The sequence below is a fragment of the Drosophila melanogaster genome, chromosome X (genome assembly GCF_000001215.4).
Source record: "Drosophila melanogaster chromosome X".
In the NCBI taxonomy this organism is placed as follows: domain Eukaryota; kingdom Metazoa; phylum Arthropoda; class Insecta; order Diptera; family Drosophilidae; genus Drosophila; species Drosophila melanogaster.
In genome coordinates, this window is record NC_004354.4 from 8,220,599 (window position 1) to 8,233,459 (window position 12,861).

Sequence of the window (12,861 nt, forward strand, 5' to 3'; positions counted from 1 at the left end):
GCTGCCACGCCCCTTTTTCCGACCGCCCTCCAGCATGGCTAATTGCCATCCTTAACCTGCGGCAATGTGCACTGCGAAAAGAGTGCATAAGAATTTTCAATTAATCTAAAAGTTATGGATAATCATTTCATTGTACATGCTCTTTAAATTTAATTAATGTTACACTTCTCATTTGACCTTAATTTGCAAATATTTTTAAGCACCTTTATTAACTGTGGAGTATAAAATATTGATTGATGATTTAGTTGTTGACAGAGGAATGTTTTTGAATATTTTTACGATTGGCAAAAAAAAAAAAACAAGGCCGTAATGCAAAATGCCATTGGCTTGTCATCGATGTATGGATTGCATTGCCCACTTTGACAGCTGCGTCGATGCCTTTCACTGACCACCAACCAACAACCCACCCACATTTAACCCTCTATCGCCCCGTCGGGTTATTGATGATCCCATCAAAAAGGGGGTCGGTATGTTCGATGTGGGGCAATGGGGTTTATTCGTGGGCATCACGCAGTGCTCTGCTTGTTATGACACAGATACAGATGGTGTAGAGATACGAATACACACATACAGATACAGATACGAATGGGGCGTTTGGAATGGCAATGGGATTGAAGATTGAGGATTGAGGATTGAGGATTGAGTATTGGGATTGGGGGTGGGAGTGCGAGTGTGGATGCGGATGCGGATGCAAGCACCGATGCGGTCATTAGATGGAGCATGTCGGAGTGACAATCAGATGCATGACAGATAGCTGCCGGCTATGGTCGCTGCTAATTGCTGGCAAAATAGGGATATGACGGCCAGCAAGCCGATTGATATGCCACTCGTACTACCCATCTTACTAATTTAGTTGGTCAACAGCATTGATGTGTGTGTATACAGGACATAATTGAATTGAATTGCATTGAAATGCATTGAATTGCATTGAATCGTATGGTTTTAATCGTTAGGGAATTTTATATTAAACGGCTATCCCAAGTGAAGTGTAATGTTTAATGTAAAGCAACTTGAGCAGTGGTTTAATTCTAGAAGAGGAGGCTGTCCTCAATTTGTGCGTCCCTAATCGAACATCTGCCAAAAGGGAGGAAACTTCAGATAAAAGCTCCTCAGAGGTCGACAGATTGATGAGGCGGATAAAAATAGAAATGGGGGCTGACCAGCTGACCAGCTAACCAGCTGTTGCTGCTGCTGCTTCTGTTGCTGCTGCTGTTGCAATGTTGCTGCTGCAACTAGGCGACTGGCCTTGGTCGGTACTTGATGTCAGAGCCAAAGGCATTTTAATTCGTTTATGGTCCGCTCTCTTCCGCACCCCGCACCCCGCACCACCGTCCATTGGTCCTTTCTTCTCGTCTGTTTGACTCATTTGCACTGTCCGTTGACTTGACTCCAATCTCGCTGTGCCGCCGCCTCTCTTCATGCCACCAGTTGGTTCTCCTGCCATTACTGGTCCTCTGCTGTTACGCAAATTGAATTGTCTCGCCCGTTGCCCCGTGTTGGATTCACATTCTCTTCACTCAGCGCCATCGCCATCGCAACCCATCTTCCTGTTCTTGGCCATAAGGGAGCCATCTTGGCCATCGTCGTTGCATTCTACAGAAATCGGTTTTTAATGCCCTCCACAGCCATTGTGTGACACAGACCATCTCGATGAGAAAGCTGAACGGAACGGAACTGAATTCCGCTAGTAAAATGAGTAGGAAGTGTTTAAATTGTAGATGAAGTGGAGTTTTGAGTTGCACAAGGAAAAACTGGTTTTCTATTACAATTTCCACTATCTAGCACATATTTATGCAACTTTAGCAGAAAACTCTAGGAATACCTTCTATTTCTAATGATACAAATTAATTTATAAAAAAATCTTACTTAAGCTATTGCATTGAGTACTTTGCTCTCTATGTAGTCCATCAAATGCATTTACAGATATGTACTTTTTGATCTGAAAAATCCCCCAAAGTGATGTGTTTTGTTTTGTTTTTGCTCTGTGCGAATCGGTTGGTGGGTCACGTATTGGAGCTACTGCCACTGACGTTCATCATTACCCAAAGGGATTCCAGAAGGGAAAACTGAAGATGGAGCTGGAGCTGGTGATGGTGATGGTGATGAAGATGGGGTTAAGACTGCAGTCCAATGTCGTTGCCAGGCTGCGGCTGAAATTGCTTTTGTCGCATCAGCGCCTGTAGAAGGGCGATAAAGCGATTGGGGGCTGGGATGGGTTGAGTTGGGTTGGGTTGGGTTGGGAATTGGGACTGACTGAATGGCAGTGCATACTTCTAGGCTGGTCCGGCATTAAATCCACTTTGAGCTTTTTGCAATTAGCCAGCCGACTTGGCCCACATCCACATCCACATCCACATCCCTATGCCATCCACGAGCAAAGTCCATAATCCGAAAGCCGAACAAATTAAGGCACAAATTGCCTTCAACCCCAGCCACCTTGCATAATGAAAGAGCCACGCAAAAGTGCAAAGTTATAACAAAGTTTTCGGCGAGCATACCATTTTCAAGTTGGCCTATACCTTTAACGTTACCTCTACTTCGTCTAAGCGCCGCAAAAAAAAAGTCTCTTTGTGCGGATAACTTTTTGAAATAATAAAAGAGGCTGTCACCGCCCACCCGACCCCCGGCCAGTGGCTGCCAAACTGTGTCCGCCACCTGGGCCAAAATTGAAAGCACAGTAAATGCCTGCCATCGACAGAAGCTGCCAATTTGCATCGACACAGTGCATCCGAAAGTGCAGCAAACGACTTTAATATTTTTCACCAGAAAGTAGCTTATTTAAAATGCTTTTAGACAATAGAAACCAGATCAATTTGCTAATAAATACTAATAAATTGATAACTTTTTACTTGTACATAATGACTCAATGCTCAAAGTCAACCATTTAAGCTATTGCAAATCCTTTTTATTCTGACCGAGATCTCACCGGTAATCCCTTTTTGTGCGCCGGTTCAACTGATTTGTATCCGGACCTCAACTGACGGAATCCACCTTTTCTTTTCGTTTTATGTTCGATTTGCGATTGACAGGAATCGCCGGCGCTCCGGATCGAGCATTGTTGTGCTGGATGGCGACGATTTGAAGCCATGTCTGCCGGATGACTACATAAGCGGTCAGCATCATTTGAACCACCAGCAGCAGCTGCAACTGCAGCAGCAGCTGCAGCAGCAACATCCGCTCCAGCAGCAACACTATCGCACGCACTCGGGCGACATCAGGGAGATTGACCAGGAAATGTTGACCATGTTGTCCGTGAACCAAGATAACGGTGAGTGTCCAACATCGCCCACGTTCACCAACAATCGAACTGACCCAAGTTCCGCTCTGTTCTATGCCATTCCATACCATTTTGTTCAGGTCCACACCGTGAGATGGCCGTCGATTGTCCGGACACGTTCATCGCACGCAACAAGACGCCACCCCGATATCCGCCACCCCGTCCACCACAGGTAAGCATAAGCGGGCATCCGTAGTCCGTACTATGCAATCCGTAATCTGCAATCCGTACAAGAACCACCCACCCAGTCCAACGTACAATCACAACCACAGAACCACTACACAACACACCCAGCCACCAGAAATTCCAAACCAGTTGAAACCATAGGCCAACGATAACTTTGCATAAATCGAGGCAGCGTAGTGCTTGTGAAATTGCCAAAGCCGAGAATTACTAACAACATTTTGCCACATTCACTTAGGCTAATGTGTATATATATACATATATATGTGTTTGGAATCTGGCAAAAACCATGAGTCCCATTAACAGCAACCAACCAAAATCGAAATATTCCCAAAATTGTAATGCCAATGCTCAGTTCATTTACATAACAACCGCTTAGTGGACTCCAATGGAAACCCCTTAAATTAAAAACAATAACCACATTAAGTTGAAAGTGAATAACAAACATCCAGCAACTAATAACCAACCCGCATTTGTCCTTAACTAACAATGACTACAACCACCAACCAAAAGACCCAAAAAAAAAAACGTATTTTTTAATCAACAACCAACGTTTATGTAGAAATCAACAACATAAACCCACCTAAAAAATAGACGTAACTAACCAAAGCCACTCCAATTCACATTCAAATCATTCACACATGCATTCATTCTTTTTTCACCAACACCACATGCACCACCACCAACACCACCACCACATGCACCACTTAACCCACACGCACACAGAAACACAAGAAAAGCACCAACACCACCACCACCACCACAATCACAGCTTTGACTAACAATGATCATGCTAACAAAATGTTAATTGTTGCATATCATTCTTCACATCAACATGAACAACTACAACAACAACACCCATCAAAAACATCAACAACAACAACAACAATTGCACTCGATGTGGCCACACAAAATTTGTACAATCAAAAACAACAAAACAAATTGGAACAAATCGAAAACTATGAAAATTGCCTGCAATCGGAACGAAATGAACAACACGAACAACAATTTGAACAACAGAAGCAACATCAAGCGACAACCGCAATGGCAGCAACACAGGTGGCACAACAGCAGACGCCCAGCCACAAGTTGCAGGCAACATTGAGCAGCGATCCGAATGGCAACAGCAATAGCAACAACAATAGCCACATAGTTGGCATCAGCAGCAGCAGCAGCAGCAACAACAGCAGCATCACCGATGATTTCCTGTGCGTTGTGGATGGCCTGTATCAGGGACGCAAGGACACGGCCTCGCCCTCATCGAGCGCCTTCGATGAGGTGATGAGCAAACATACCCTGGACTCCTTTGGCAGCATCGCCTATCGTCACCTGCACCAGCAGCATCAGGCGACGAGCAATGGCAACAGCAGCAGCAACACGAGCAATACCAACAGCAACACCAACAGCAACACCAACAGCAACAGCAACACCAATGGCAACACGAGCAACAACACAGCTGTTTCAACCAAAACGGCAACGGTGACCAAAACAGGCGTGAGCAGCAGCAACAGCAACAGCAACTCGCTGAACAGCAGCAACAGCTCGATGCACACGAGCAGCAGCAGCAGCGGTCACAGCAGCAACATAGCCAGTGCCACATCATCATCATCCGCCACCAGCAGCTCAACGGTGCCCGATGATCTGAGCCTGGCGCCACCCGGCTACGAGGTGAGCCAGCAGCAGCAGCAACAACATTTGGTTGCAACGCCCGTGACCATGTTGCTGCCACCGATGGCCAAGCATCGCGAGCTGCCCGTTGACGTACCGGACAGCTTTATCGAGATGGTCAAGACCACGCCAAGATATCCGCCACCAGCTCATCTCTCCTCACGCGGATCGCTATTGTCGAACGGCAGCGCCTCCACCGCCCACACCACGCTCTCCTCGATGGGCGTGGCGCCTTCGCCTGTCACTGCAACAGCAGCAGCAGCAGCATCAGCATCAGCAGCATGTGCAACCACTGCGGTTGCTGCTGCTGCGGTTTCTGGTGTTGCTGACGGCGATGCGAGGCGGGTGGCCGATGAGGTATACCACATTGCATTTTGTACTCGCTATCTGTCTCAGCCTTTCACTGGCGTCTCTCCACTCTGCTCTCTTTCTCTCTCTCTCTCTCTATCACCCGTTTCGCTCTACTCCGTTTCTCTAAGTCTCTAATTCTCTAATTCACTAATCTCTCTGAATCTGAATCCTTTCATTTTAGTGTGTGTTTTTCAGTGATGTGTTTTGGCAGTTGATTAAGTTCAGGGGCAAATGGTAATCCCTGCAACGCAACGAAAGCAAAACATTTGAAATGTACTCGAATATATTATTAATTGCAGACTTTAAAGAAGTGCTAAACTATATTAGTTGAAAGCATTTAATTACCTTTATTCTAAAAAAAAATGCTCGAAGTCAACGCGCAATTTTAGCCACAATTTAATTAGTAAAATTGGGCATGCATAGGCGTGATTATAACGGATTATTTGCAATAATACATACCGTTAGCCACCAAAACAATTGCGTTAAAATGCCAAAAAGACAACATAAAGCATAAAACCTTGATAGAAACGGCAAATGAAAATCCCTGCTAATAGCTATTTAAAATAGAATTAAAAAAAAAAGAGAGAGAAAAACCATGACAGTTGAATGGGTTCCATGAATATGGCATTAAATGTTTAGAGAACCGGAAATTATGAAATGACCCATATATGTATGTACATATGTATGTATGTACATACACACACATAAGCGAGTATTAAATGTGAATCGATAATTTTAGCGACCCCAAACGCGGCTAATTAACACCGGGCGCACTTAACCCCGCATCATACGCATTGATTCCCTTTCTTGTATTCGGCGGTGCAGGTCCGACCGGGAGCCGTTTCAGCCTCCAGTTGACCCATAGACCCCGGTATCCAACCAACCAACCAACCAACCAACCAACCAACCAACCAGCTACCCAAACCACTCAGCTTGTCACCTTGTTCAGCCGGTTGGCCTAATTCACGGCATCAGAGCCGCTGCGTTGGCCTCGTTAGCGGGGCATAATCCTAACAGCATTGAGCCACACAAACACGCACACACACACACACACACCCATTCGTGCCACCTCCTGGCCAACCAACCACTCGGTGGGTGGTGTCGGTGGTGCCACCGCCTGCTGTTCCGCTTATTTCATCATTTGCAGCTCGCTAGCTAGCACTTTGAAAAAACCCACCACACCCCGCCACGCCTCGGCTCAGCCGCCCATTTTCCTGCGCTGGAAAATGCTCTTTTCAGGCGATGAAAAATAAATGCCATTTATATGAAATTGCTCTCGATTAATTTTCCAATGGCTGCAGAACAAAAGCAAAATGTGCGCCTTTCTTTCATTCGCTTTCGTCATATTCTTTATTTTCCGACGAAACAAAAAAGGAATCATAAAAGGAAATGCATTTAAATACGTACTGTATTCAATTTGCGCCAGTAAATGAAACCAACAAAGAAATGAGCCAAAATGTTAGGGAAGAGTATTTTCTTTCTTTGTTTTTTTAAGTTTTAAATAGATGCAAACATAACAATATTTATGAAATATCATGAACACATTTTTCGAAAATAATTGAAGGTGAAGGTTTGGTTTCATGCACACTTTTCACTCGATGTAAGGACATTTTTCGTGTGAACACTGGCAACAAATAAACTCATGCAACTTTAATGACCATCAGCCATACACACACACACACACACACACACACACACTCATAAGCACACACTCACACACTTACAAACACTCGACTTGAAAACGTATGCTACGTAGTATGCACGCAACTAATGGAACGCTCTACTCCGCACAGCTCAATGGGAATGCGAAGCCCGTACCGCCGCCACGTGATCATCTGCGGGTGGAGAAGGATGGTCGGCTGGTCAATTGCTCACCCGCACCACAGCTGCCGGATCGCAGGGCGCCGGGAAATGCGAGCAGCGGCAGCAGCGGCGCCACAACGCATCCGCTGCAGCATCAGCAGATCGCCCAGATTGTTGAGCCCACATTGGAGCAGCTGGACAGCATCAAGAAATACCAGGTGAGTGGTATGCCTCTCAAACTGTATGCCATTTGTGCACGCATCCCAATGGTTAGGCTACAAAAACTTTCGCATTCTCAAACTGTGCCAAGAATATAACTTAATTTATACAAACGTTTAAATTACTTTTGAATGCATTTTTATTGACTTTCTTAAGAAAATCCTTAATTCCTTAAAAACAAAATTAAAGGTTATATTGATCACAATGAAATTATCCTGCTAAATGCTTCTACTTTGCTAAGGAGTGGCATTAAATAGTTATGTTTTAAAACTACCCAGGTCTTAATTAGTTAATTCGAATTAAAAATTGTTCATCCATTTATTTTTCGTTATAACTGTGCTGCGAAATATTTGGTAAATCCCAGTAAGAGTTCCATTGTTTAGAATTTTCTTTTGGCCCGAATGCAGCTCATTAGCATTCATGGCAGTGGCACTCACCCACTTCCTCCTCCGTCATCCATAAATGCCTTTTTGATTAATGTCGGCTTCAATGCTTCCGGTTTGAGCCACGTTCTTTCGTTGTTTCCATTGTTATGACCAATAATCGCTAAATGTTCAGTTACTTCTTCGTTGGTAAGCCAATGGCCAATGGCCATTGACCGTCTCCAGTTAGCTCCAAACTGTAATCATCACAAGCGGCCGCCCTGCGAAAGATCATCCAACTAACCAAATACAAAGTGTGAAATTTTTCATGATTTTTATTGTCCCGGCCTGACCATTGCATTTAACTAGTAAAACTATTAAAAAGTTTACCGCACCGAAAGACAATAAACCTGACGACAGGGGCGGGGGCAACGTCGGGGGCGTAACGGTATTGTGTGTGTGTGGGGGCGTGAAAAAGTTGCCCAACAACTTTTTCTGTCTGTGCACTCGAAAGTGGCAAGAGTTGGGGTTCAAAAGCGAGTTAAAAGCAGTGGAAGGTGGTTAATATGAGGGGGGGGGGGGGTAAAGGGGCGCTGGAAGTGGAATTATAATGCCGTTTAAAAGTAAAACATTTTGCATTCATTTGGAAGGCTGCAGGCCATGTGGGTGGGATTTTCCATGGGCGTGCTAACAAAATTGGAGGGGGGTGGGTATGATGAAACGGGGGGTTTATGATGATTCACCAAGCGAGATGGTAAGGATGTGGGAGGAGGGTGGGGGCTGGTAATGTTTGCCATAGGCGTTGTTTCATAGGAAGCCATCAAGAGACGGGGGCATGGTGAAAAGTTGTTTAATGCAATGATTAATTATGCAACTTTTAATCGAATTGTTACGTTCCGCCCTCAGCCACGCCCACCCCCACCTACGTACAGACAGAGACAGAGCTATAGAAACAAAAAATAGAGCGACAGAGACGGCGGATGGAGAAGGGAGGCGGCAATAGGGCAAAGTGGTGGCTAAAACACATTTGCTAAATGTAATTAATTGAAAACTGCAAAGCGACTAGTGCCATACAGTTTGACAGCCATTGAGCTGTGCGGGGGGGAAATGAAAAAAAAAAACAGCACACACTATTAAGTGTAAAAAGCGAGTGGGGTTGTGGGTGGGTGATGGTGGTGATTATGGATGTAAGCTCATTAGGAGAACGAAGCCACAAATGGGTGATGCAAAGGGGTGGGGGGGGAGGTGGGTTGGCGACGGATAATGGGAACGCACATAAAATCTACCTTCATGCATTTGTGCGTACAGAGAAAAGTGAAAATCTAAAAATCAACAGCTTACGAAAGATTTCCAAAGCTATTTACATATGAAAGATAACGCTAAAGTTGGTGCTAAGTCCCATTATCGTTATAACTAGGAATTTGTGCGATAATCACTGTTCGATTGCCAGCGATATTTTCGATATAATGCGTATCTCTGAATCAGTGTTGTCAGATTATGGTTCTGTTTGGTTCTGCATTATCGGCGCTATGTAATTGAATCTCATTAGCGCTACGCCCACTCAGGGCTCTTATCATGGTCATAATTAATAGCCATTCTTATGGGATTTATCGTGTTTGACATTGTTATCGTGCTCTGCTTATCGCTATCGTAAATCTTGTATAAATAGAGTGGCCAACATTGTTTAAATTGAACCTGCTTGTTTGCACTGCTGCACTGTTTGTTTGCTGTCCGATGGGGTGGTTGCTACTGTCGGTTGCCACAGGCGGTAGTTATCACCCTCGCTTTTTAAGACAAACCCTCTTCTTCCCCCTTCACCACCCCTTTTAGCCCTGGCCAAGCATGTTCGCAAATTAGTTAAACATTCCATTTTTGCGCATTTGTCTCTCCATGCCGGCTTAGCACATATATGTACGGTACGTATACGTACTTTTACCTGTGCGCTGGCTCTTTTGCTCACCTGTTCTCCGCTCGCTCGCTCGCTCTACCTCTCTCACTCGCTCCCTCTTTCATTTCTTCTGAGCTGGAGGGGACCCCCCCCCCCACCCCCCCCCTTCCAGTATATTCCACTGACTCTGCCGACGCCTCTGCTTCTGCCTACGTCGACGTCTTCTGGCGGCGCTGGTTTGTTATGATTTTCAGTTGGCGTTTTAGTTGTTTTTCTACGCGTTCTGCGATCGGCCGCAATTTTTTTTTGTTGATTTTTTCGACCAATTTTAACCGTTTGTTTTATTCTCTTCGCTGTTGTGCGGGCCAAGTGCGTGACAAAGAACCGATAAGCGATTAGATAAGGCCATATGCATACGTATGTCTACAACGAAAATTCCAACTTAAATGGCTGCATTTCGGCCGTGGAAATGAATTCTTTTGTTGAGCAGTGTTGAGGTTTTAAGAGAACTGGCTTCCTTTTTTTTTTGTGGTGTCTATTTTTTTGTTCACGTGTGCATGTGCGTGCGTGTGTGTGATTGTATGTGTGTGTGTGTTGTGTGCAATTGGAGCCATGCAAATAAGGCGCGGCTAACAAAAAGCGACCATAGCTGGCAAAAATTCTGGGACCAAAAAGCACGTACCAGCCGCCACACGAACAACCATTTGCAAGTACCCCAAACGGCAACGCAACAACATTCGACAACATTTTATGGGCAGGCGGCAACGGAAAAAAAGAACAGCTAAAACAGGCGTGGCAGTTGCAACCATAACGGAAAGTTGCTCGCGTAACCGCAAAACAAAAAAACAAAAAATAGCGTGAAAAAAAGGCACAGAAACTGAAAATATGTGAAATAAATGAAATATCCCGAAAAAAATGTGACGGCAGACCTTATTGAAAAAATGCTGGCTGAATAACGCAAACATGAACTGGTTGCGAGCATAAAGAAGCTTTCAAACTGCCAGGCCAACAAGGCAAAGGATTTAACGTGTTAGTGTGCCCAGGATAAAAACTGGGCCACCAGTGTTACCAGTGCACATAAGTAGGCAGCCAGAATTGCCATATACATTCGCTTCAAAGGACTTGTTATCCAAAGCCTCGAGAAAAGTGTTACCATGCTTCATTGAGAGTGAGATCGTCTCTGACTAATTAAGTAAATTCGTCGTACATTCAAGAAAGCATATAAATTAAAAAGAAATTGTCATTTGAGCTGAGAGTCTATAGTTTTTGCGTAAACAGTATGAAAGATGCGCATTGTACATATTTATGAATAATAAATATATCACATACTTTTATCATACTCCAATCAAGTGATTGCCTGTTTTGGACTTTGCTCTGACTCACAACTCGCAAATACCTACAGCAGGCAGCTGAAAAATTTTAATATAAATGATAAACAGTTGAGGTGAACTGTTTTACTTTTTTTTCACTTATTTGTTTTATTTTTTGTTATTTTTTTTACCGTGAAGGTGTATGTGTGCGAGTGCTTCTTATTGTTATTGATGTGCCAAGCGTAAATGCAGCGTCAACAGCAGCAGTGCGGCTCATTCCAGAGTTCAGGCACGTTGAATGCTGAATGCTGAATGCTGAACGACGGCAGCAACAATAAAGTGAAAAAAATTCAACAATAACAAAAAAGCCCATAAATAAACAAATAAACAAATGTGTAAAAGTAAATAGTTGTAAATTACACGAGCTGAAAGGAAAGCTGCCGCTACTTTTGTTGTGCTAGCAGTGCGTGTCTGGGCCAGAACTATTTCGGCCATCTCAACTTTCGCTTTTTATGGCTTTTAATCCACTGCAGCAGCAGCAGCAGCAGCAGCAGAAAAAGCAGCAGCATTAACAGCAGCAATTTGAGTTGAAATGCGCATTAAGTTGCATTTCATTTGGAACACACTATTCACAATTCCCCATGCAAATTTATGCACTGCCCAGGTGTGGGCGTGGCCATTTGCATAGTTGCTGCTGCTGCTGCTGCTGCTGCTGCAGCATCTGGTGACAGTTTCCATTTTGGTTACCATTTCGGTTTCGGTTTGCTAGGAAAGATTGTCGCCGCACCTCGTCGCGCCACGCAGACAAAGATCGATGAAAGTGCAGCTCGAAAATGGTCGTGTCCACTTTGCACATAACGCTGGAGAACAACGGCAATGTTGCTGCGGGGCAGCCTGCTGCCGTTGCTGCTGCCAGTGTCGTTGGGGCAGCAACATCGCCGACCAAGTTTGCCGTGCTGTCGGCGCAGCAGCTGCAACTGCAACTGCAGCAGCAGCAGCAGCAGCAGAACGAAAAGGAGAACCATATGAACAATAATAACAATAACAGCGACTATTGTGATATGAATGGCAATGGAGTTGGAATGGGAAACGGTGGTAGTGGTGGACCGGGATCTCTGACCCCCCAATCCCCCGACCAATATGTCGGCTCACCTGTATCATCCGCTGCCACGCCCCAGCGCACCGCCTCCGCCCTGCGTCGCGGCATTCAAATTCAACGATCCTCGACGCGTTTGCGACAACAACAGGCAAGTCAATAGGTTATACCTGCGTCATGGGAAGTACATACATATCTTCACAAAGGCACATACTGTACTCGTAATTAAGAAGTTATTCAAAGCACAATAATGTGACCAGAGCCTCAATGGCGGAGGTGTGACCAAAGTGGCATTTAAGGCTGCCAAAACTATTAAACTGATAGAAACTAAAGTGTATCATAAACTTGGGGAAAGTTTTGCCTTAATGTGATTAACGTTTTTTTAAACCTCGAACTTTGCATATACCTGGATCTGATCAGATCGTACGTATATGCACTGTTGCCAGCGACAACTGGCTTTATCTGCATAAATGCTAACGAAAACACAGCGGCAATAGCAACAACAGCAACAACCAGTTGACAACTTGGCTAACTGGCTGCCGAGCCATAAAAAAAATTAGAAATAAAACGAAAAAAGGCAAAAACAATTTACCTAAGCGATAGCCAAACTGTCGCATTGAGTTGAGGAATTACCAAATACCCTAGGTTCCCACACATTGTTAAGACGTAGAGATAACCGAGCATACCCCACAAACGACTCAGAG

The 12,861-nt window shown here is 44.6% G+C and overlaps 1 protein-coding gene across 14 annotated transcripts in view; it reads left to right on the plus strand.

Annotated features, from left to right (window-relative positions):
• sdt (stardust) overlaps positions 1-12,861 on the plus strand; it is a 61,926-nt gene that overhangs the window by 42,050 nt on the left and 7,015 nt on the right. For 5 of the 14 annotated variants that reach the window (NM_001038746.3, NM_001298081.1, NM_132235.5 and 2 more), the window contains 4 exons: positions 3,030-3,268; positions 3,358-3,449; positions 4,187-5,485; positions 7,273-7,500. In NM_001038746.3, coding sequence (NP_001033835.2) covers positions 3,030-3,268; positions 3,358-3,449; positions 4,187-5,485; positions 7,273-7,500 — 1,858 coding nt within the window. Of the gene's footprint in view, positions 1-3,029; positions 3,269-3,357; positions 3,450-4,186; positions 5,486-7,272; positions 7,501-10,015; positions 10,169-11,830; positions 12,309-12,861 lie in introns of those variants that run through there. The other 9 variants (NM_001258647.1, NM_001258645.1, NM_132236.6 and 6 more) reach the window with 5 other exon arrangements.